The 24,595-nt window shown below is 41.8% G+C and overlaps 1 protein-coding gene across 7 annotated transcripts in view; it reads left to right on the top strand.

Moving 5' to 3' along the window:
- The window catches only part of TMPRSS5 (transmembrane serine protease 5), a 102,106-nt gene that overhangs the window by 46,142 nt on the left and 31,369 nt on the right, over window positions 1-24,595 (top strand). For 6 of the 7 annotated variants that reach the window (XR_012381502.1, XR_012381503.1, XM_073903764.1 and 3 more), the window contains one exon: window positions 23,272-23,359. The exons of the other annotated variant lie outside the window; for it this stretch is intronic. Coding sequence is in view for 4 of the 6 variants with exons in the window: in XM_073903764.1 (XP_073759865.1) it covers window positions 23,272-23,359 (88 nt within the window). In the remaining 2 variants the exon portion in view is untranslated. The remainder of the gene's footprint in view (window positions 1-23,271; window positions 23,360-24,595) is intronic. 7 annotated transcript variants of the gene reach the window in all.

Raw genomic sequence — 24,595 nt, 5'->3', positions numbered from 1 at the left:
GATTGCGCTGATGGTGGTGGAGCAGTGTGCAGAGGGTCTCTGGGCATTTTTATAAACACAGACTCAACCTACTGCAATGGGGTGTGGTTGGCTGGAAAACAATGGAATGCTTACCTAAGCCCCAGCCTGTGGGCAGCCTGTAGGAGGGAGCCCGTCTGGGTGCAGGAAGGCTGGGTGGCCTTTCCTTCCTGGCATTAGAAGGAGTGAGGGCATTCCCTTCAGAAGTGGATTCTAGAGAGCCTTGGACCTTTCAGGTCTCATGCTGGCTCCCATAATGACTCCTCCCATCTTCTGTCTCCTATCTTCTGCTTTTTTTTTTTAAACTTTTTTTTTTTTTTTTTACCAATTGCTGTGACACCAGTGCTGAGCACATCAAAGAAGAGCCCAAGGTCAAGGTGCTGCTTCTAAGAGAAATGATTCTAAATTGCAGATCTAATTATATCATTTGCTCCCCAACTCCATTTTGTTCCCCTCCCCGCCCCACTCACTTAAGACTATCCAGATACCCTTGGGAGAATGTCCAGACTCCTTAAAGCACCTATAATCCACCACCCAGTCACCTCCCCCACCGAAGTGCCTCCCCCTTCCCTTCCTTTCTGCTCCAGCCACAGACCTTCTGGCCATGAAATGTGGCCATGGTCACTGTCACTGTCCGCCATGCCCTGCCTGTCCCTTCTCCTCAAGAGGTCCTTCTCTACCTGCAGTTCTCAGATTAGACATGACTTTCCCTAGGACCCACTCCTGCTTCGGGCATTAGACCATCTTCCTGTCTCTGTGCACCTCACCACCTCAACTTGTGTGTCTCCAAGAAAGCAGATCTGATGTTTTATGATCCCAAATAGTATTTTTATCTTCCTGTGAAACAGTTCTGCTAGGACAAGGACTGCTGTAGCCCCTGACACACATTAGGTGCTGAATGAATGAATGAACAAATGAATGAAAACCTGTCCAGTCTGGAGCTATCTGGGTTTTTGAGAGAGCCCAGCAGTGCTGACTACTAACAGCTGTACTTGTTCATGGGATGGTTCTTAGATTTCATGTCCTTTGCCTCTGCCGTTGGCCTCTGATCGCTCCTCCTACACAGAACCATTGTGCTGCTGGAGAGAACCCTAGCCTTGTGGGGGTTCCTAGAAGCTCTGAAACTGAGTATTTTTGTTTGGCCTCTCAGTATTTGTGAGAGCAAGCAGCCCTGGGGAAGGCGTTGCTTCTAGGCTTCCGAATAATGGCTCCCAGAGGCTCCTCAGGGCAGGCTTATCACAGAACAACTCACTGGATTATTTTTCCCCCATTTGATATTTTTCTACTTCCTACAGTCTTTGAAACCTTTTGAATTCTGCTGCCAGCTCTTAGGGGAGAGTGGCCCTGTGGCCTCCTTAGTGTTGCCCTGCCAGTCAGGCTTTGAGCAGTGCAGACGACTCGGGGCTGGCTCTGCAGCTCACGGACCTGCAGGAGTGGGGGTGAAGCACCTGCTCCCCTGGGCACCGTCAGAAAAGAAAACTTGGTTGCTATTCTGGTGAAGACTAAGGTGATCGTCCACTGCGGAAATGTTAAAGCCAGCCCACAAGGGAGGTAGGGAAGGTAGTCCTAGGATGGCAGTCATTTGAAGCAATTGATCCCTGGAATCCACAGTGCTGGCCTTGCCCCTGGACTTGAGGCTTTTAAGGCTATCACACCGGCTATGTTTTGGCCCCAGGCCCACACAGGCAGCAGGATTGACATGTGCTTGGTTTTGAACTGAACAGTCTAGTGTTTGAGCTTGATGTCTGGTAGAAAAAATATCACACACAGGTTTGTCTTTTTTTCCAAATTCAGTATGGATTTTATTATGGCATGATGTGATTTGAGTGCCCAAGAACCAGTGCCTTTGAATGCAAAAATATAAGCTGTAGTAGTAATGGTCACTGACTTGTTTTCCATCTCTGTCCTTTTGGTTTGGTGTACACATTGTGCACATATATATATTTTTTAATTAAGCATGACCAAGTATTTTATGTTTGGTTGAGAACCATCTGCTACCTCTAACAGGGAAGGCACAGAGACCTATAGAAAGTTCTTTCTCATTATACTCACTTTCTGGCTGGTAATGTGATGGTAAATAATAACATTTGGAATCAGGCTTTTGTGGTACTTTGCTAAGAATGCTGTGTGTCTTCATTAAATAATCATAAAGTTAATTATTGGTGAGGAAACAGGAGCTGGGTAAAGGAGTTAAGAATTCTTCTCTGAGTCCTTTAGAGGGGAGGGGGTAAATCAGCGGGCGGGAATAAGAAGATAAGATGTCCTTGAGCAAGAAAGTGAGGCCGAGTGGGGGTCTTGCAAGAGAGACAGTGGTTTCCCGGCTAAAAAACTTCAACTCTGTGGTTTGAATTTAGGGACCTTCAAGGTCAAACTGTCTGCCTTTCCCCCCCTCCATACCGAGGTGGACGGACGGCAGGTGGTGGTATGGGAGTTGAAGTGAGCAGCTGCTCACAGCTATGTAGTGAAGGCAACAGAAAGCTGACTGAATCTCTGAGGGGTTGCGAATGGGGTGGATGAGGGGGGGTTTCAAGGAAGTCCCAAATAGTAGCATGGGGTTTAGTGGAGAACGGCCAGGCAGGTGGAGGGGAACAGGGCTTTCAGGATGAGGAAATGGGTTGCTTCCTGTTAACATCTGGGCTTCTGAAGCTCTGGGCTTTTCTAGAAAAGATAAGGACACCTTTTTGCTGGTGGTAACTTGGAAAGTTTTCTTAAGTAGGTAAAATTAAGAACTTTGCTGGGAAGAATAAAATGACTTCTTAAGATGGGCTCTAAGGGGTACATTTAGACCTAGGTTTATATGGATGACAAAAGTCTCTTACTTTTGTAATGTATGTCAGGAGGTGTAGGGGGTTGAATGGTGGCCCCCAAAATATGTCTGGGTCCTTGGGAACCTACAAATTTGACCTTAGTTGGACAAATGGCCTCTGCAGATATAACTGAGTTGCCCCTGCTTTTCCACTGGCCTTTTTCTCTTCAAGAAGTGCTCAGAGGGCTCCCAGTGTGGGGAGGTAAGTGTCCAGTTGATGGTTCCTCCAGGCCCCAGATCCCTTTGCAAATTGAGTATGAAAAGACTCAAATAAATTTAACTTTAAGGATTTATTTCAACACCTGGAAGTTTGATTCAGACAGGGAGTAAGTAACTCACTGAATTCTTCAAAGTGTTTGTTCCCCAATGGGCCATTTTCCATTTTCAGTGAGTCCAGATGTTGGACAGGCTGTTTCAATAGAATGACCTGACATTCTAAGAGCAAAGGGCCACGGTCTCTGCCTTCCTTGTTGAAGTCCCCTTATAAAAAATCCCTGGGAAATACAGTGATTTTGCAACATGGGGTTTATTCAACATGCTGAGAGAGGGGGAGCATCATGTTGATAGAATCTCAGTAGTGGCTGAAGAGCGGGAAGTTAGTGGGCTCTTGTGATAGGGTGGTTGTAGAGGAGAGTTAGTAAGAGAGGTCTGGGCAAGGATTGGTCAGAATTTGCAAATAAGTGAATTGTCAGTAGCCTTGTCTCTGGAACTTGAGTTTGTGTCTTAAGACATAGTTTCATACAATTGATCTATTTTGCGAGTCATAGTACAGTTTTGCAGTTCATGGTTTCAGTTTTATTTCTTACCTCTCAAGACAGAAGAATATGGTTTCCAAAGAGCTGCTGCTTCTTTGATTCAGTCCAGAAAGAAATCCCTGATGGAAGCCAGAAGGAACACTTCTTCCCGATGGAACAATTGTAGAGTTGCTCATGCTCTACTAGAGGTAGTCTGAATCTTCTTGCTGAATCAGGGACCTCCAAGGCCCTGGCTTCCCCCAACCACCAGTCACTACCATCACTCCCCAATTCCACTGGCATGGCCCACCCTCCATCACCATCACCCACCACCACCCCAGCCCATCTCACTCCCACTCACATCAGCATCTATCTCCCCTTTGCAACCAGAGCCACATCGTAAGCAAACACTGGATGCCAGGAGCTGTGCGGTATGGGTTGCTAACCATAGTTTTGTTCAGTTGCCACAGCAGGTTTTAACATGGATTAGTGGTTCTTGACTAGAAAGATACTGATGGATCCTTACCCAGAAGTGCTGAATCAGCAGTTCTTGGATGAGCGCGCAGGAATCTGTATTTTAAAAAATATTCCATAGATGACTTGGATGCATACATAACATTCAAGAACCACAGATGCAAACACTTCTTGTTTTACAGATGGGCCACAGGACAGGGGATTAAGAAATGATTTCCCCTGTGATCCCAGGAATGGCTATATCTGAGATGAGTTTGAGAAATAGTCCTACAGTTCAAGAGAAAAGAATAGCTTCTGTTTGGTGACCTACTGTTTATCTCATCTTACGGAGGGGGAAACTGAAGTTCAGAAAGGTTAAGTAAATTGCCTAAGCATACACAGCTCACAAGGGCTGAACCAGGATTCAGAGGCAGAACTGCCTGATGCCAGGTGCTGGGCTCTTTCATGAATACTTTCCAGGTGTCTCCAGGAAGCTTCTCTCAGGCTGGCCTAGGCCTTTGTTTTATGGACACATCGCTCATGTTCCTGCTTCTCCTCCAGTGGGAACATAGCTTTCCGACCAAAAATGACCTCCCTGCCATCCCAAGCTTTATGAACAAAGCATCTCATCATGACCTTCCTTCCTATTCCACAGCCCCTTCCAACGCCCCTGTCAGGCTTGTCCTTCTCCCTGGCACCGAGCTGTAAGACTTTAATATTTTGTCTCCTTCTCCTGCTATGACTTCCTGTCTGTCTTTTTTTTCCCAACGTATTTCTTTCCTCTTTCTCCAGTTCCACTGCTATTGTTCTAGTCCTCACGCTCTCTGAATCCTTGTATATCTCTGAAGCTGGCCTTAGTGATACCTCCAGTTTCTTCTTCATGCCGTCTACTGTGAGGTAATAGAAAATACACACGTTGATCTCTGTCCCTTGTTCCTGACACGGAGCCCCCCAAACCCTTCTAAATTCCTAAGTGGTAAGAGCACTAGGAGTTGTTCTAATGAGGTGACTCTGGGTGGGCTCCTGGATGGCTCCTGGAAGGGGGCTGGTCACCAGAAAGACCAAGCCGTGATTAGAGGCTTGGAACTTTCAGCCCTGTCCCCCGTTCTCTAGGGAGGGGAGAGGGGCTGGAAATGAAGGTAATAGTTGATTGTGCCTACATGAGGAAGTCTCTGTAAAAATCCCGATAGTATGGGGTTCAGGGAGCCTCCAGGTTGGTGAACACATCCACGTGCTGGGAGAATGAGGCGCCCCAGCTCCACAGGGACAGAAGCTCCTGCCCTCAGGACCTCTTAGCCCCCTATGTATCTCTTCATCTGGCTGTTCATCTGAATCCTTTGTCATATCCTTTAATAAAGCGGTAAAACATAAGGAGGTGTTTCTCTGAGTTCTGTGAGCTGCTCTAGCAAATTAATGGAATCTGAGGAGGGGGATCTTGGGAACCTCTGATTTACAGCTGATCCGTTGCAAGAACAGATGACAGCCTAAACTTGTGATTGGCATCTGAAGTGGGGTGAGGAGCAGTCTTGTAGGACGGAGCCCTTAACCTGTGGGATCTGATGTTGTCTCCAGGTAGATAGTGTCAGAATTGAGTGAAATTGTAGGACACTCAGCTGGTGTACAGAGAATTGCTTAGTGGAAAGCACCCCCACCCCTCGCTGCCGCCCCCACCGCACGTATCTGGGGTCAGAAGAATTGTGAGTTTGGTAGTTGTGTGGGTGCGAAGGAGACACACCGGAGGGAGGACTGGGCTTTTACCTACTCAGGAAGAAAGGACTGAATTTTTTCCAGTACATCTACCCTGCACTCAATGAAAAGATTTATCCTCCAAAAATACTTTTGCTTTCTGTCATTCCTGGCCCCAAAAACCATCAAGCCCAAACTGCTCATCGCGGGCCCTCCTGAAGGGGGCTCCACTGAGTCTGCAGGTTCATGACAAAATAACAAGTGATCACAAACCCGTTTTGTTTAAAAATTATTGTACAAGCAAACAGCTAAACAATTTTGACAACCACTTAATATTTTGACTCTTACTGAAACATTAACACATTGCCTTCAACATAACGTCAGTGTTGATAAAAATCAGAGTGAATTCGGACAGAAACCCTTGATCTAATTTCATATAACACAAACAACTTCTAATATATATTTAGTTTCCTTTCTTGGAAATAAGTTTCTTTCCATGTAATTATGATTTTTGTAATTTTCTATATCCAAGTCTCAAAAGTACCTTTTATATGCACTCTTGCTATTTCAAGGTTGCTTTTTACTTTATATTCCACTTGAGATAAGATTTCTAACAGCACAATTGTATCCAGTTAAGTGTATAAAATAGGGCCATTAATTCTAACAACAAATATATAGTCAGCATTTGTGAAAAAACAAAAAAACGAATCTTTGGCTGTTTCTGGAAGTGTCTAAATACTGAGTATATTACTACCCTCCCCCCAACCCTTATAAATAATTACTTCTTGTATTACATCGGCAATTCTCTAACTTTAGTTATGATTTTCATCTCTATTGTAATGCAGAACTTTAATTTACCAGTTGAGAAACTCATTTAAACACATAGTATAAAAGCCAACGTGGCTTTAAACATTTCTTTTCTAGCAAAAGCCCATTCTGTGCGTTAGAGTAACTCTCACCAATATACAAGCAATTACTTTCACTTACTCTTGTCTCAAATATTCAGAAAATCTTACCCTCTGTTTCCTTGGGCTGGATTCCAGCTGGCTACGATATGTTAGTAGAGCTATCTAGCCATCCTAAGTAACCGTAGCTGCTAGAACAACCCTCGAATCTCAGTGGCCCATCAACATAAATGGGATTGGGTTATGCTATTGGGCATCTGCCCTTCAAGTAGTGACTTGGGCCCAGCCAGGCTCCTTCTGTTTTGTGGTTCTGCCAGGCTCTCAGATGGAATTTGGTGTGGGACTTGCTGGGGGCCAGGTCTGGAAGTGGCCCTCATCACTTTCTCCTATACCCTATTGACCAGAACTCTGTCACTTGGCCAGTCTATGACAAAGGATCTGGGAGAGAGTGAGGAGCACGCCGATTTGGATGAGGCCTACCAGCTTCTGAAATGGGGCTGACAGACTCACCCTCAGAGAATCTGGAAGCCTTGAGAACTAGGGTGGGAAGGTTTCACTTGCTGCATCTTTGTTAGAAGATAGAACTCCCTGGAGATTCAAATAGGAGGCCAGAAACCTGAATTGCCTCTCCGATCTGCAGCCCACAGACCCCCAGTGAGGTCTCCCTTTAGGTTTTTGCCAAACCTTTAAAGCATTCAATCAGCTAACACAAAATTTATAAACAGAAAGAACAGGAAGAATAGTGGGGCAGAGCATTTATGCTAAGAGGCTTGGATCAGTGAATAAGTTAACATTTAGTTATTTACAATTGCGTGAATCAGCTGGGTCATTTTGAACTCTTCAGGTGCACCAAAGCTGCCTGCTAACTTCAGTGTGTGTAAGAATCGCCTGGGTACCTCGTCCAAGTGGAGATCCTGATTTAGTCAGGCCCAAGAGCCTGCATTTTTAGCAAGCTTCTAGGTCAAGCCCATGGTGCTGGTCCAAGGAGAACACTGAGCAGCAAGGCACCCAATTAGAACATGAAACAGGGCATTCTTAAAAGATCGCTGACATAGAAAAAATAACTGTGAATGTTCTTAACTCACTTTCCTATTTTAGAGAGAGAAAGAAAGAGGGTGCGCACATGCACGTGCACGTGCAGGTGGGGAGGAGCAGAGGGAGAGGGAGAGGGAGGGAGAAACTCAAGCAGGCTATGGGGCTCCATCCCACGACCCTGAGATCATGACCTGAGCCGAAATCAAGAGTCAGACACTTAACCAACTGAGCCAATCAGGTGCCGTCTTGACTCACTTTTGAGTCATGTTCAATGTCAGTACTTGTGTGCTTGCTAACAGAGATACAACATAACCTAATGTATACAAATAAGCATCTGGAGTTAGTGAGACTTGGATATGAATCCCAGCACTGTCATTTGCTGGCTTTGTGAACTTGAGTGAGTAACTGGAAACTCCAAGGCTCCAGTTCCTCCTCCGTGAAGAGCCATGAACAATACCCACATCCAGTGATGCGAGATTTAAATGAAAGTCTCAGTTGAGTCTCTGACACCGAGCTGGCAGCAGAGGTTATTCTCTCCCCTCACGTTTGCTAGCAGCGAAGCTCTCATAAGGTTGGCATGCAGAAGAATTTCTGAACCTGGCCCTAGATTAAAAAAACAAAACCCATCACGTGCCTGAACAGGGTGTTGCCTGGTCCTTCCGGACTTAGGCAACTGAGTCAACTTTGTCCATCACGAGAACCCAGGATTCTGTCTTGAGTTCTGGGACAGATTCTGACTGAATCATCCAGAAACTTTGGGCTTTGTAACTCTTTCAGCCTGGGAGTCCCATTAATCTTTCATGCACTGTATTTCCTGAGTGCTGTGTCTCTGAGCAGTCACTGGAGCCCCCTTCCTGGGACCACATGCAATAAGCATATTGCTTTGTTTGTAAGACCCACATGTATAAAACCCTGTGGGTTTTATAATCCACTTGTCCAATTTAAAAAAATTTATTTTTGATTTTGAAAGTAATACAAAGATATATTTTCCTTACACACACACACACACACACAAGAACATTACTGAGAAGGCTCATTTCTTTCCATCCCAGTTCCCTGTCCTCATAAAGGAACATGGTTATGAGTTTGACCCCTCTCTCCCTCTCTCTCCCTCTTCAATTTTTAAGATAACTGCAGTCTGAAATTCTGCAATTGCTTAAAAGTGTTTGTTATGAATGTAAGGGGTTTGTTCTATCATTTGCTTCTCTTCAATCTAAATGTACTTTCTAGGGAATCTCATCTAGACACACAGTGTGCACTGCTCCTGGTGATACCTTCAGACTTTGTATCTGGAGCCCAGATTTCTCTCTTGAGCTCTAGAAGTGTAATTCCAAGTCTTTCCTGGACATTTCCACCTAGAAATCCCACAGGTACCTCAAACCCAACTTGCCTAAATCTAAAATTACAAGCTTCCTCCTAAACCTATTCCTCCTTCTGGTTTTCCTCTCACAGCTGGGTCACCTAATCACCTATCCCAAAAGGAAATTGAGGCGAAACCTCCCCCCAAATACAGTGATATTGACTGTATGCAAATTAACTGTTCTTACGAATTGGACACTGTGCAAAAAGCAAAACTCCTAAAATATAGATGACTTCTATTAAATTAATGTTAAAGTAATGATACCTAGTGTTGGCAAGGATGGTGAGACACATGGCATTGAAAATTGGTACACTCCTTTGGGAAGGCGATTTGGCAAGTGTGACAAGTGCCATACAAGCTCTCACTTATTTTGTTTGATCTAGTCATTTCTTTTCCAGGATTCTAGCCTAAGGAAATAATCCAGAACTTAGGGGAAATTATATTCATATAGATATTTACCTTGGTGTTATGAATAAGAGAGAAAAAAGAAACATTTTTTATTAACAACATTGATTGAGTGCTTATCATCTATCAGGCTCTAGGCCAAGTGCTTTACACCTATTAGTTATTTTTCTCCTTGCAGCAAACTTTTGAGTTAAATGCTATTGTTATGCTGATTTTAGAAAATGAAAATGTAATGTTTAATTAGTTAAAGTACCTTGCACCAGGTCACATAGTTTTGACGTTACATGTTGAGATCTGAACCTGGGTCAGAGTTCACAGACTGAGCTCTTAACTGTTGTTGTGAACTTGAGCAAATGAGGTAATCCACTTAAGGAAGCATCATGCAGCTGTTAAAGACAGATGCACAGACCATGTAGCAGCATAAAAATATAATTCATTCACTCACTCAATAAATATTTACTGCCAGCTACAGCCATTTGCTGAATGAATAAAATATTAAGCAAACCGAATGAAAAAAGGCATACATGTAAACCATGTAAGAAAAAAAAAACCAGAAGGAAGTACAATAAATCATTAACCCTGTTCATATTAAATTAAATTATGGTAATTCTAAAATTATTGATTTTTTTCCTCTGATTTTCTACTTTTAATAATGAGTACTATCACATGTAGCATTTTTTTACATTCTTTTTTTTTTAAGATTTTATTTATTTATTTGTCAGGGAGACAGAGAGAGAGAGAGAGAGAGAGCACAAGCAGGGGGAGCATCAGGCAGAGGGAGAAGCAGACTCCCCACTGAGCAGGGAGCCTGATGTAGGGCTCAATCCCAGGACCCTGGGATCATGACCTGAGCCAAAGGCAGATGCCCAACCGACTGAGCCACCCAGGCACCCCTCACATTTAGCATTTAAAAAAATCTTTTTATTATGGGAAATTTCAAACGTATGCAAAAGTAGAATAATATCACAAGCAGCCACAGGCCCATCATCCTGCTTTACCAATAATTAACTTATAGCCGGTCTCATTTCCTAATATCACCACTCCTATGGCTCCATATCCCTAGATTGTTTCCAAGCAAATCCTAGAGATGTTACCATTTTATTCATAAATATTCTGTTTATATCTTTACACGTTGAGCAATCTGTAAAAATAACTGTAATACCATTACCTCAATTATGAATAATTCCTTCATGTAACCAGATATCCAGTTAGTGTTTGAATCAATCCTATTGTATCCTTATTTATTTATAATTACGGTTCTTTCAAATCAAGATCCAAATAAGGTCCACACCTTGCAATTAGTTGATCTGTTTTAAAATCTCTTTTCATTGCTTGGTTTCCTCTTCCTCTTTTTCCCTCTTTTGCAATTTATCTGTTGTCCAAACAGGGCAATTTGTTTGTAGAGTTAGTTTCCTATTTTCAGGATTTTGTTGATTGCATGCTCATTGTGTCATTTACCTTGTCTCTCTGCCATCTATATCTACTGAATTTAGTAGCTAAATATAAAGTCTTTGTCAGATTCAGAGTCAGCTTTTTTTTTTTTTTTAAGTAGGCTCCACACCCAATGTGGGGCTTGAACTCATGACCCTGAGATCAAGAGTCTCATGCCCTACCGACCAAGCCAGTCAGGCGCCCCCACGGTCAATATTTTTAAGTAAGGATACATCCTAGGTGATGTATACTTTTATCAGAAGGCATATAACATCTGGTTAGCTGTTGTTTTGTATTCTTAGTGCTTATTGTATTGGTGGGTATTGCTTCCATCTGTCCTACCAATATATATATCCTATATGAAATATAGTTATATATAAAATATAATTCAAGCCAAATAAGTAATTTTAAATTTTCTAGTAGCCATAATTAAAAAGGTAAAAAGAAGCAGGTAAAATTAATCTTAAAAATATATTTTATTTAATTCAATATATTTCAAATATTATCATTTCAACATGAAATCAGTGTAAAATTACTAAAAATTATTTTATATTCTTTTTCAATATGAAGTCTTTGAAATTCAGTGTGGATCTTATGCTTAAAGCACATCCCAATTCAAACTTGCCACATTTCAAGTGCTCAATAGCCACGTGTGCCTGCTGGCTACCATACTGGATGGAGCTACCATGGGCTGGATCCATTCTCTCCCTGGAGAGTGCAAGTTCATGATATTCTAATTCTAGCATGCCTTTTTCATTTATTAGCTGCCATATACCCAAAAAAGAAACTTACCCTTATCAATTATTTGCTTTTCTTGAGATAGTTCATTAAAAAAGGCAAGATAGATCTTGAGTTTTTAAATTTATTTATTTATTTTTAAAGATTTTATTTATTTATTTGACAGAGAGAGACACAGCAAGAGAGGGAACTCAAGCAGGGGGAGTGGGAGAGGGAGAAGCAGGCTTCCCGCTGAGCAGGGAGCCCAATATAGGGCTCGACCCCAGGACCTTGGGATCATGACCTGAGCTGAAGGCAGACACTTAACGGACTGAGCCACCCAGGCGCCCCTTGACTTTTTCTTATTTGCCAGTTTCCAAATGAGTTGGTTTCTTAGCATTCTCCAAAGATAATCAACCTGTGAGGTTTTTTTAAAATGTAGCATTGTGAACTCATGGCTTTAAACGTATTTAATGTGTTTAAATAATTATAGTTACTCTTACTGATGCTCAAATTTTTCCATCTTTGGCCTATTAGAGCCTCTTCAGGTTGTCCCCTGAGTGTTCTAGACATGGCGCCAGTTGTCTCTGATAGATTTCTGGTATGGTAAGATATTCTAAGCTCATCTTGTAAATTTTCTAAGACCTAGAATCAACTATTTCTCCTTGAAGCCCTGGTTCATTTTAGTGGGAAATGACTTTCAAGACTATAATCTAGTTCTAGGGGTGCTCATTGCTAGAGGCTTAGCCATCGTTTTTAGGTCTTTTCAGTGGGCAAAGCTAGAAAATATTTTCTTTAAAGATTTTATTTATTTATTTGACAGAGAGAGAGAGACAGCAAGAGCAGGAACACAAGCAGGAGGGAGTGGGAGAGGGAGAAGCAGGCTTCCCTTGGAGCAGGGAGCCCGATGCAGGGTTCAATCCCAGGGCCCTGGGATCATGACCTGAGCTGAAGGCAGATGCTTAATGACTGAGCCACCCAGGCGCCCCTAGAAAATTTTTTTAAAAACCCCAATCATTAGTTAATACTGATACTTCCAATTCAAATTCAGGACTACAAGGGCCTTTACTTTTTAAGAGTTTATTTTTTGGATCAGTTTTAGGTTCATGGCAGAATTGAGGGGAAGTTACCCCCATTCATGCAGAGCATCCTCCATTATCAATATCCCTCACCAGAGAGTACCTTTGTTACAACTGATAAACCCACACTGACTTATCACAGTTGGTGTTGTACATTCTGTGGGTTTGGACAAATGTATAAAAATGACACATATCCATCATTAGGGTATCACTGTACAACATTTTCACTGCCCTAAAAGTCCTCTGTGCTCGGCCTATTCATCCCTCCCCACCCCAACTACTGGCAGCTACTTATGTATTTATTTATCTATTTTTGCCGTCTCCGTAGTTTTGTCCTTTCCAGAATGTCTAATAATTGGAATCATATGGTATGTAGCCTTAAGAATGGAGACTCCATCTGACTTCTGAACTTCTCTTCCAGACTTCCCCTTTCCCTTCCCTACACTGCTACCAGAATCTGGACTAGAAACAAGAGCCAGCTTTCTGATTACAGAGCTAATGTCCCTGCCTCTTCCTGGTTCTCTAGTTTTACCGTGAGGGTCCTGGTTTTGGAAGCATATTTGCTTTGGCTCCTGGCCATTATCTGCTGTCATCATGGCCACCAGTCTATGAGGGCCTATGCTGGGGCTCGTCCAAGTCCCAGCTCCAGGAGGCAAACTGCAGATGGTTCTTCTATTTTTAGATCCTGGGATGTTGCCCATGAACAAGCCAGTGACCTGAAAGAGCCAATTCTCCCTCCAGTCTATGTTTCTGACTCCCTCATTTCCCTTATTGTTCTACCAGAATTCCCCTCTGTCTGTGGGACTGGGATGATGTACATCAGCTGAGTTTTCATTTATTTAATCCTACGGATTTTATATTTTCTTTTACTGTTGTGTATTGGTCATTTTTTCTATTGTATTTTTTATGTAGTAAAATATGCATAACGTAAAATTTACCATTTTAACAATTTTTTAGTGTATGATTTTTGTGACATGAAGTCCTTTTGTGTTGTGTAATTATCACCACTGCCTATTTCCAGAACTTTTTCATCATCCCAAACAGAAACTCTGCACCCATTAAACAATAACTCCCCATTCCCTCTTCCCCCCAGGCCCTGGTAACTTCTAGTCTACTTTCTGTCTCTGGAAAGTTGCCTATTTTAGGAACCCCCCTCTAAGTGGAGTCATACAGTATTTATTTGTCATTTTGTGATGGACTTATTTCACTTAGCATGATGTCTTTACGGTTCATCCATGTTCTAGCATGTGTCAGAATTTGCTTCCATTTTATGGCTGAGTAAGATTCCACTGTATGCACTTATCACATTTTATTTAGCTATTTGTCTGTGATATACACCTGGGTTGTTTCCACCTTTTTACCATTGTAAATAATGTTGCAGTAAACATGGGTGTACGAATATCTGTTCTTTCAGTTCTCTTGGGTGTATACCTAGAAGTGGAATGGTGGGATCATATGGTAATTCTCTATTTCACTTTTTGAAGAACTGCCAAAATGTTTTCCACAGCAGCTATACCATTTTACATTTCCACCAGAAATGCATCAGGGCTTCAATATCTCCACATCCTGGCCAACACTGTTGTTTTCTGGTGTTTTTATGATAGCCATCCTAACGGCTGACACATGGCATCTCTTTGTGGTTTTGTTTGCTCTTCTCTAATGAGCAGTGATTTGGAGTACTGTGTTTTTAAGTTGATTTTTGCTAGCTGACATCCTTATTTTTCCAAATAAAGTGTAGAATTATTTGTCAAGTTCCTCCAAAAATTCAACTTGCGTTTTAATTGGATTGCATTGATTTTATAGATTAATTTGGGAAAAAATAGAGCTCTCCATTGAGTCATCTTCTTTGCATTTTTTAAATAAGCTCTAAAAAATTTAATAGCATTTTAAACTTATGCCTTAGAAGAATGTGCATTCTTTATTAGCTTATTTCCTAGCTACATTATAGATTTCATTACTGCTGTGAATCACATCTTCCCCCCGACCCCATTTCTAGATAGTTGTTATAGGTCTGCAGAAATGATACTAATTTTCATAGATTGATTTTGTATGCAGCCTCCTTGTTGAACTCTTATTAGATTTTACAGTTTGATATTCCTCATAAATGAGCATATAATTTGCAAATAATAGCCGTTTTATCACTTCCCATTCAATTCATACAACTTCTCATTGTTGTGCTGTTATGCAGCATTAGCCAGGATACCCAGAAAATGGTGAAAATGAACACCATGCCTAATCTAATCTTCTCCATTAAGTATGTTATTTGCTATATATTTTGGGTATAGATCCTTCATTAAGTTACGGGAGTTCCCTCTTATTTTTTTTCTGAGGGTTTCTATCATAAATATATATAGAATTCTAATCAAATTTTTTTAAATCTGTTGAGAAATCATTTGATTTTTCTCCTTCAGTCTAGTGTGTGGATTATATCCAGTGATTTCTGGTGTCAAATGATCCTTACATTATGGGAATAAACCTTATTTAATTTTGATCTATTACTTTTTCATATTTTGTCGAATTTGGTTGGCTTATATTTTATTTAAGATTTTGGGATCTATAACTGCAAAAGACCTGTTCTGTTATTTCTTCTATTTTTATTAGGGTTTGGAACTAATCCAAAACTAATCTAACAGGATAAGTTGGGTAGCTTTTACTCTTTCTTCACTTTCTGAAGCAAATTGTTCCAGATGGGAGTACCTTGTTTTTTAAACTATCATCTATAAACCCAGCTGGCCTAAGGCCTTTTTTCCTCCTAGTGATAGGGGTAGGTATTTTTGTTGTTGTTGTTGTTGTTAATCATTTCAGTTTCTTTATTTGCTGCTGATTTGTTCAAAGTTCCTAATTTTTCTTGGGCCAGTTTTATATTTTATATTTTTCTAAAATTTTAGTATATGTGCTGCCGAAGCAAGCACTATTTTTCTAAAATTTTAAATATTTTAATGTTTTTAATATATTTTATCTTTACTTTTATTTTACTAGTGAATAGCTATCCATAGGACTCTTTGATGATTATTTTAGACTCTTTGGTGTCTATAAGTATTTTCCTTTTTTTATTCTGAATTTTGTAGACCCGTGTCTTTTTTCACCTTTATCAGCTTTTGGTGGAGGTTAGTATATCTTAGCAATCTTTTCAAAGGTCCAGCTTCTGGCTTGGTTCTCATTTATTTTGTAGTTGTTACTGCTTTGGTCTACTTGTTTATTTAATTCTGCCCTGACCTTTTTTTCTTCTTATTTTTTTGGTATTTGTTCTGTTGTTCATTCTCTAAACTCTTGAGTTAAAACCTTAGCTCATTTGTTTTTAATTGTTATTTGTTTCTGATAAATGTGTTCAGAGCTATAAATTTTATTCTTAAGGCTGTTTTAGCTGCCTCAAATTCTGTCATGCACTTTTCTCATTATCATACATTTCCAAGTATTTTACAATCTCCTCTATATTTTCTTATTAACCCAAGGGTTATTGAGTATTATGCCATTTACTTTCCAGGTGTACAAGGCTTTAAATGTATTTTGTTGATAATTTATCACTTTAATCCATTGTCTTAAGATAATATTGTGTATAATGTTGACTTCTGATGGCTGTGTTGAGGCTCTGATGGCTTTCTGATCTGGTAAATAATGAATTATTTAAATGTTCAATGTGTGCTTTAAAAAAATGTGTCTTTCCCACTTGTTTATCAGTTTTGTAAAGTTCTTCTCCCTTCCCATATAATTATTATTTCAAGTGTGTGAATCATGTCATTTGAATATCCTCTGTCATTGCTTATTATTTGTCTGCTCATTCTCTCAGTTTCTTAGATGGTTGCACAAAAATTTCTAATTATAATTTTTATGTGTTTCTCTATAGTTATGTGGTTGCATTTTATATCTTGAAGCTGTGTCTTTAAAGACATGTATGTTCAAAATTGTTATAACTTTCTGATTTTGTTTTCTTTAAAAAACATCCCTCTTCATGACTTTTCTTTTGCTTTGAATTCAGTAATTTGTTATTAAATTCACTCCCCAGTTTTATTTGGCTCTAAATTGCCTCATTTCCCTTTCAGTCCTTTTATTTGTAGCTTTCCTGTCACCTTTTGGTTTATGAATATTCTTTTTAGAAAACATTGCTGAATATTACTTATCCAATAAAAACCACCCCAATCTGTGAGTCTCTGTCTTCTGATTGGTGAGTTTAGTCTACAAATTGTATTAATTTCCTAGGGCTGCCATTAACAAAATACCACAAACTGGTGCTTAAAACAACAGAGATGTATTGTCTCTCGTGGTTCTTTCTGGTGGCTAGAGGCCTGAAATCAAGGCGTCAGCAGGACCACACTCCCTCTGAAAAGTATAGGAGATTCCTTCTTTGTCTCTTCCTAGCTTCTAGTAGTTTGTTGGCAATCTGTGGCATTTCTTGGCTTGCTGTTGGGTAATTCCAGTCTCTGTCATATGGCCTTCTCCCTGCGTTTCTGTCTTCTCATGGCTGTGTTCTTATAAGGACACCAGTTATATTGAATTAGGTTCCCACCCAATTCCAGTCTGACCTCATCTTCATTTAGCTGATTACATCTGAAACAACTCTATTTCCAAATAAGGATACATTCTGAGGTACTGGGGTTTAAAACTTCAATGTGTCTCTTTTGGGAGGTGGGGACACAATTCAATCTATAATACAAATTATGTAATTAATTTTATATTAGTATTTATTTCACTCCGTATTTCTAATTTATACTTACTATATTTTACTTTTCTCTCTTTGCTTTTTTTCTTTTCTTGTCTTTCATTGGATATGATTTTCTTCTGCTGGTTTGAAAATCTTGAATTCTAATTTTATGCTTTTTGGTGGTTATATTAAACTTATTAAAAATCATATTTATGTTTATTTTTTCTCATCAGTTCTCTATCAGTATTTATATATTTCTCTATAACAAAATAAGTATGCTCTCACTTTGCACTGGATACCCTTTACAACAACTGTTTTTCATCCATTGCTCACTAGTTGTGTTGGTGTTGTCCAGAGTTTATTTCCAGGTGGTTATGAATATTTTTGATCTTTTTTCTCTCCTTCTCTCTCAGTCTCTTTATCTCTCTTTCTCCCTCTACTTTTTTTTTCTCCCTCTACTTTTTAATATTAGAATTAACTTTTCTAAGTTATTTATTGACTCTCATTTCATTTTTATTTCACAGCGGTCTCATGGATTTATCTCTTCCAACTGGAGTAACTTCCGTAAGAGAGAATTTTGTTTCAAAGAGAATTTCATGTGTTAACTTCTTTGGCCCTTTTATGCCTGAGGTTATTTTTATGGCATATTTAAATCTTTATTTCTGTTGAATGTAGATCCTTGGTTTGTAGTTCATTAACACTTTGAAAATATTATGTGTCTTCTTTTGGCCTCTGTTGTAACTGTTGAACAGAAATGGGATGTCTATCAGATTCTCATTCCTTCATGAAGGATCATCTCTTTTTCTTTGGCAGCCTTTAGAGTTTTGCCTTTGTCTTTCTGTTTTTAAATGTTCTTCTAATGTGTCTAGGCATGAGTTTTCTCGTGTCTTACTCATTAGACACCCCAAGAGCCTGCGTGTTTTTCATCTTTTTTTTTAATCCTGGAAAACCCTTGGTTATTTTTACTTCAACACAACCCTTTTTAAGACTTCTTTCTTTCTTTTCTTCAAGACTTCCTATTATACAGATGATGACACCTGTATTTTCATTAGCTTATTTTCCTGTTTATTAGCTTCTAATTCTCTTATATCTTTCTTCCTTCCCAGTGTCATCCCGGAGACCCCATCAACCTATCACCTCTCTCACTTGTGTCTGTTCAATGGAATATGGTTTGTATTATTTGTGTCATCTACTGAATGCTATGTTCCAATGATTAAACTTTTCATAGCCAGTGTTTCTATTTGGTTCTTTTTGATAACTGTTTTGTCTTGCTTCATCTTACCAGCACCTTCTCTTCTTTATTTATTATATTTATTTTATATTATTAATCTGTTTGTTCCAATAGTTCTAATTTATCCTGTATTGGTTCTACAGTTAACAAACTTTCTTTTACAGTGATGCTTCTCAGATGGCTGGTGGATTTTGTCTGTGAGCTCATTTCCCCCCGGGAGTGTCAGAATCTTGGCTTGAATTGTAACAGGGGAGGAGACCAAGACCCAGGCATCAGTGTGAGCCGCTCCATTTGGGGTTAAGAAGGGAGCTGGACCATGAGAGGCACACACAGCCTGGGCTTGTTCTCCCCATTTCTGCCTCAAGACTGGGGCATAGACATCCTGCCTAAGTTTCTAGCTGGCCTGCCGTATGGATTTGTGACTCGAGACTGTGACATCAAGCCTCACCTGAATCTCCAACCTGCCAGCCTGCTGCTGCTGTACAGATTTTGGACTTGCGAGCCCCCACAACTGCCTGAGCCAATTTCTAAAAATAAATCAATCTCTCTCTTTTTCTATTTCATGATATAAACTATAATGTCGTACATGGATATATTTGGTTCTCTTTCTCTGGAGAACCTTGACTGATACAGTGATCATATTTGGAAATAGAATGTTTGCAGATGTAACCAAGTTAAGGTGAAGTCATGAAGGTGGGTCCTAATCCAATATGCCTGGTGTCCTTATAAAAAGAGGGAAACTGCCACAGCCTGTGGAGACAGAGACACACAGGGATAAGGCCATGTGATAATGGAGGCAGAGACTGGAGAGGGGCGGCCGCACACCCAGGGCAGCTGGCTACCACCAGAAGCTGGAAGAGGCAAGGAAGGATTCCACTCAGAGTCTCAAAGGGAGCATGGCCCTGCTGACACCTTGATTTTGGACGTCTGTCTTCCAGAACTGCGAGAGAATAAAATTTTTGTTCTCTTAAGCAACCCAGTTTGTGGTACTTGTTACAGCAGCCTAAGGAAACTACCACAACCCCATATCTAATGCCACACATAGAAATCCATTCCCAAGGAATTAAACAGGTACGTATTTAAAAATCCCTATACAATTATTTTAATAACAAAGAATAATATCTAAAATGTCGATGGCTAACCAGATGCAGGCATGGTGCTAAGTGCTTGACTTGTCTTCTCACTGTCGGAGAAGTGAGCCAGTCAGAGGCAGAGTCAAGATTTGAACCCGTGAAGTCTATAGGAGGAATCAAATGTTGGCAAAGGGAAGGGCTCTTCTATGAAAGATACAAAACCAAGAGACAAAATGAAGAGACGTTGACCACTTAACGACATGAAGATTCAGCAGTTCAGTATGTCCAAGGCACCATAAGCAAGTAAGCAAAGTTAGGATTAAGAGACAGGGAAAAAATCTCTTCAATATGTCTGACAGCCCAAGGTGCTCTTTGTTATGTTAACGAGGCGACTTTGGAAGGTATCTAAAGCAGGGCATGGGGTGTGGGGGAGTGTGGGGGTGGGGTGCCTGGTTGCCAGGAGAACCAACCATGTGATTAGAGGGATGGAACTTTTAATCCCATCCCCTGACCTCCAGGGAGGTTCACTCAGTTGCCAATGGCCAATGATTTAATCAACCATGCTTGTGTGATGGAGCCTCCATAAAACTCAAAAGGACAGGGTTCAGAGAGCTTCCAGGGTGGTGAACGTGTGGAGATCTGGGGGAAGGGGTGCGCTCAGAGAGGACACGGAAGCTCCACACCCTTCCTCCATGCCTTGCCCTATGCATCTTTTCCGTCTGGCTATTCCTGAGTTCTATCCTTTTTATAATAAACTGGTAATCTAGTAAGTAAAATGTTTCTCTGAGTTCTGTGAGCCACTCTAGTAAATTAATCAACTCCAAGGAGGGAGTCATTGGAACCTCTGATTTATAGCCGATTGGCCAGAAGCACAGGCAACAGCCAGCCTGCACTGGCAGATGGTGTCTGTAGTGGGGGCAGGGGGCAGTCTTGTAGGACTGAGCCATTAACCTGTAAACCATAAAAGGGGGTTGTTAGAACCTCCAATCTGTAGCCTGCTGATCACCTGCAGAGGGCAGACTTGTGGGACTCAGCTCTTAACCTATAGGATCTAATTTCTGGGTAGATAGTGTCAGAATTGAGTTGAATGGTAGGGAGCCCCGCTGGGGGTCAGAGAAATTGCCAGGTGTGTGTGTGGGGGGGCGCCCCTCGTGTCTGAATTAATGAACAGAACTTACTTAATGCATATATTTTGTTTTCTGGAGAGCTGGCTGTTAAAAATGTGCCAGCAACTTTTGGACAGCAATGCCTATGGATTAAATTAAAATGTTAACTACTAACAAGACATTGATATGAATGAATCTTTCTCAATATAAGTGAAAAACTGGGTGCCTGGGTTGGCTCAGTTTGTTAAGCGACTGCCTTCGGCTCAGGTCATGATCCTGGGGTCCCAGGACTGAGTCCCGCATCGGGCTCCCTCCCTGCTTCTCCCTCTGACCCTCCCCCCTCTTATGTGCTCTCTCTCTCTCATTCTCTCTCTCAAATAAATAAATAAAATCTTTAAAATATATATATAAGTGAAAAACTTAAATCTCAAAAGATTAGAGGATGATAGTCTTGTTATAAAGTTAAAAGTAATTTTAAAAATACTGTTTAAAGAAAACATGTACTAATGTCTATTCACATTCTTTGTTCATTTTTAATTTTTTTTTTTTCTTGTTGACTTGTAAGAGTTCTTTATATATTCAGGACACTAGACCCTTATCAGATTTGCAAAGATTTTCTCCCATCTGGGACTGCCTTTTCACTCCCTTGACTCCTAGACATTTTTCCTTGTCCTCTTTGAAACTTGAGCTAGGAGTCTCCCTGGAAGGAGATTTGCTCTTTAGTCCTAGTTTCAGGGCACGGGAGAAGCCAGGAGTCTCAGAAGGGAGGAAACCGCTAACCACTGAGTCTGAGGAAAACGGTAGTTTTCAGATGAATGATAATGAATTAAATACAAGTCCTGAATTCAATCAGGAGCCAGTTTTGGCATCTGTGGAGATTCAGCTGGCTATGATGACAGCCAGAGGCTGGAAATGCGGTGCCCTCAGGCGCCTCTGCCCCCTGACACACGAGGGTCCAAGTGCAGTGCTGGGGTGCCTGGTGTGGGCAGCAACCTTCCAGACATCTCAGGCCAAGTGGCGCTGTGGCAGGAGCAGCAGAAGTAATGCCTCGGGCTGTTTTTAAACCTTGGAAAGGAGGCCTCTTTCCTCTGCCCAAGCCTAGGTAAGTCTCTGAGAGATCTGTGGCCAATACCTTTCCTGTGGTTTTCCTAAGGAGTTCTCCTGTTAAGTAGAATCAGTCTACTTCCCTTTGGCGGATTGGACTTATTATTGCCTGCCAGCTTCTGAGAAGGCAGGAGTTTCAGGCGGGCCTCTTCCTAAGGGATTATCTTGAAAACACCTGGAAAGGGCAGGGCAGAGCTGGGGGAGGGCAGAATGGTGGAGACAGCGCTCAGTGGGGCTGGAGGGCCTTCTTTCTGGCCATGCTTCTGGTTTTTAAACATGCATCCAGCATCGTGTGCCACAGAATCTCATGGAGGAGATACGCATTTATTGAACACACGATGGTGTTGTTTTGAGTATCTAATGAGGTCATGAAGGTGAAAGACCTTAAGGAATTTAAAGCCTTAGAAAACATATAGTTGTCACAGGTAAAGAGACCATCCCTTCCCTGACCAAACAGTAGTCAAAGATTGGCTTGCGTTTGCATACTCTGGTGGATGTTCATAGCAGCTTTATGTGTCTTTTATATGTCAATTTTCACAGTTGCCCCCAGTGAAAACAACGCACATTGATGGATTACACAGGGGCCCAGGGGAACCTTTGTGTGCGATGGAAATGTTTGTCGTCTTGATTATGGTGATGGTTTCACCTGGTACACACATATGTCAAAACATAGCCAGTTGTGTACTTGAAGTGTGTGCAGGGGTTATACGTCCATTGGACCTCCATGAAGCTGTTAAAAAGAAAGATTAGCCTGGGATGGTTGTTCTCTTAGACTCTCTTTCCCCCTCCCTCATTCCCCTTCCAGAGAAAAGGTCTTGAGAGGTAGGCACATGGCTTTTCTTTGGGGTGAAAGGGGTTGAGGAAAGCTCTGTCTTTGTTGAATTTCACTGTTTCTTCCTGAAGTTTTCCCCTTGGCTGGGGAAATGAGCAGGGAAACGAGCTTCTTCCTAACTTACTGTTCTCTCCGTGCCTTCTCTCTTCCAGAGCTTTTGGCTGATGGCCTCGGTAGATTTTTGGATGGAGAACAGAATTGCATGGCGCCTGCCTCCCAAGCTGGTCTTGGACCCAGCCTTTAGGACAATAAATCATCCATCACCCAATCCTCCAGTTCTCCCATAGACCAGCCTGACTTTCTCCACCATCTGTATCCCATCCAAGGTGGACATCACTGAGAACATGGCCTCTTCATGATAATTTTCCCTAAAAACATAGAGTCATAATGATTATTTTCATCAGAGACTAGTCCAGATAAAATCTCTAGCTTCTCCAAAAACTCTGGGCTCCTTGGGGATGAGAGCTGGGGGGGGAGCAGATGGCTTTAAAAATCTCTTGGCTCTACAGACCCTTCCACCCACCCAGAGTCAGTCCCTGGGTCCTGACATCCAACCTCAAATTCATTTAATGCCTGCCAAGTATCTCTAGGTCACAAGTCCCTGAGTCCTTTCCCTGCCTGCTGCTTGCTAGCGCTCTTCTGGCTTTCCAACTGTAGATCCCTGCTGAGAGTGATAACAGAAGTTCCAACACTCTTCAGGGACAAGGAGACCTTGCAAGTGAGCTCTCTGAATGCGACTGCAGAGGTAAGATCATGCTTACTCTCACACCAAGCTAAGAAGGCAGAGATGGGTATTCTATTTAGTAGATAAAGACAGAGGATCAAGGGACTCAGTCAGTATCAGATAGAAGAGACCAGATGAGCATTCAGATCATCTGTCTCCCAGGTTGGAGCTTTCTGCTCTAGTCTCTCCACTTCTGTGGTGCCTGGGGGCCTGGGAGAGGAGGGAGCAGGCAGTAATGAGGCCTCTGCTCCCAGGCCCTACTTAGCTGGTCTGAGCAAGGTAACACAGGTGGAAGACCACCCTTCCCTGATAGGCCTGATCCCACGTCTGCTGCCTCAGGACGGACAACCCGTGTGCTGCAGATACCCCTTCAGCTCCCAGGAGCTGACCTGGCACCTCCCTTACATAACGAGATGCTGATCTTCTGTGTCCTTTTTCCCACAGACTTCTCTCCACCCCCACACAACTCCCTCAGGAACCCTGGAGCTTTCTGCCTAAAGGGCAGGGCAAGATAAATAAAGGGGGGGGGGACTCTCAGCAGCAAGGGGTATGTGGAGGTCCTGGCTGGTGTCTCAACCATACCAGGCCTTCAGCAAGTCATTCTCTTCAGAAGGGCACTGTACTTGTCTACTGGGGCTGCCATAACAAAGGACCCTAGGCTGGGGGGCTTAAACAACAGAAGTTTATCTTCTCACAGTTCTGGAGGCTGAGGTCCAAGATCAAGTTGTTGGCAGCACTGGTTTCTCCTGGGGCCTACCTCCTGGGCCTGCGGATGGCTGCCTTCTCACTGTGCCTTCACGGGGTCATCTCTTGGTGCAGGCACATGTCTCGTGTCTCTCTCTGTGTCCTAATCTCTTCTTATAAGGCCACTAGTCATGTTGGATGAAGGTCTGCCTAATGACATTAATGGCCCCATTTTACCTTATTTACCACTTTGAAGGCCCTATCTCCAAATTTAGTCACATTCTGAGGTACCAGAGGTCAGGGCTTCAACGTATGAATTTGGAGGGACACCATCCAGCCTGTAACAGGCACAAAGTCCCAGTAGGGTGGATGAGGTCTGGGTTCCTACACTGGACCTCCTGCGGCCCTCAGTGAGATCACAGCCTCCAGACTGTGGCCCTGGACTCAGGGAATGTGAAGCTGGGCTGGTGAGTGTGGGCCTTCTGTCCCACAGGGGCTGCTCTTGGGCTGGGAGTGCCTGACCCAGTGTTGCCCATAGGCCCTACCTCTAACCTCTTGCCCATTTTTCTCTTT

The sequence above is a fragment of the Callorhinus ursinus genome, unplaced genomic scaffold, assembly GCF_003265705.2.
Source record: "Callorhinus ursinus isolate GAN/ISIS: 27379988/994484 unplaced genomic scaffold, GSC_fseal_2.0 scaffold19, whole genome shotgun sequence".
Classification (NCBI taxonomy): Eukaryota; Metazoa; Chordata; class Mammalia; order Carnivora; family Otariidae; genus Callorhinus; species Callorhinus ursinus.
Note: the sequence above shows the minus strand (reverse complement) of the source record. Positions and strands in the feature narration are given on the sequence as shown.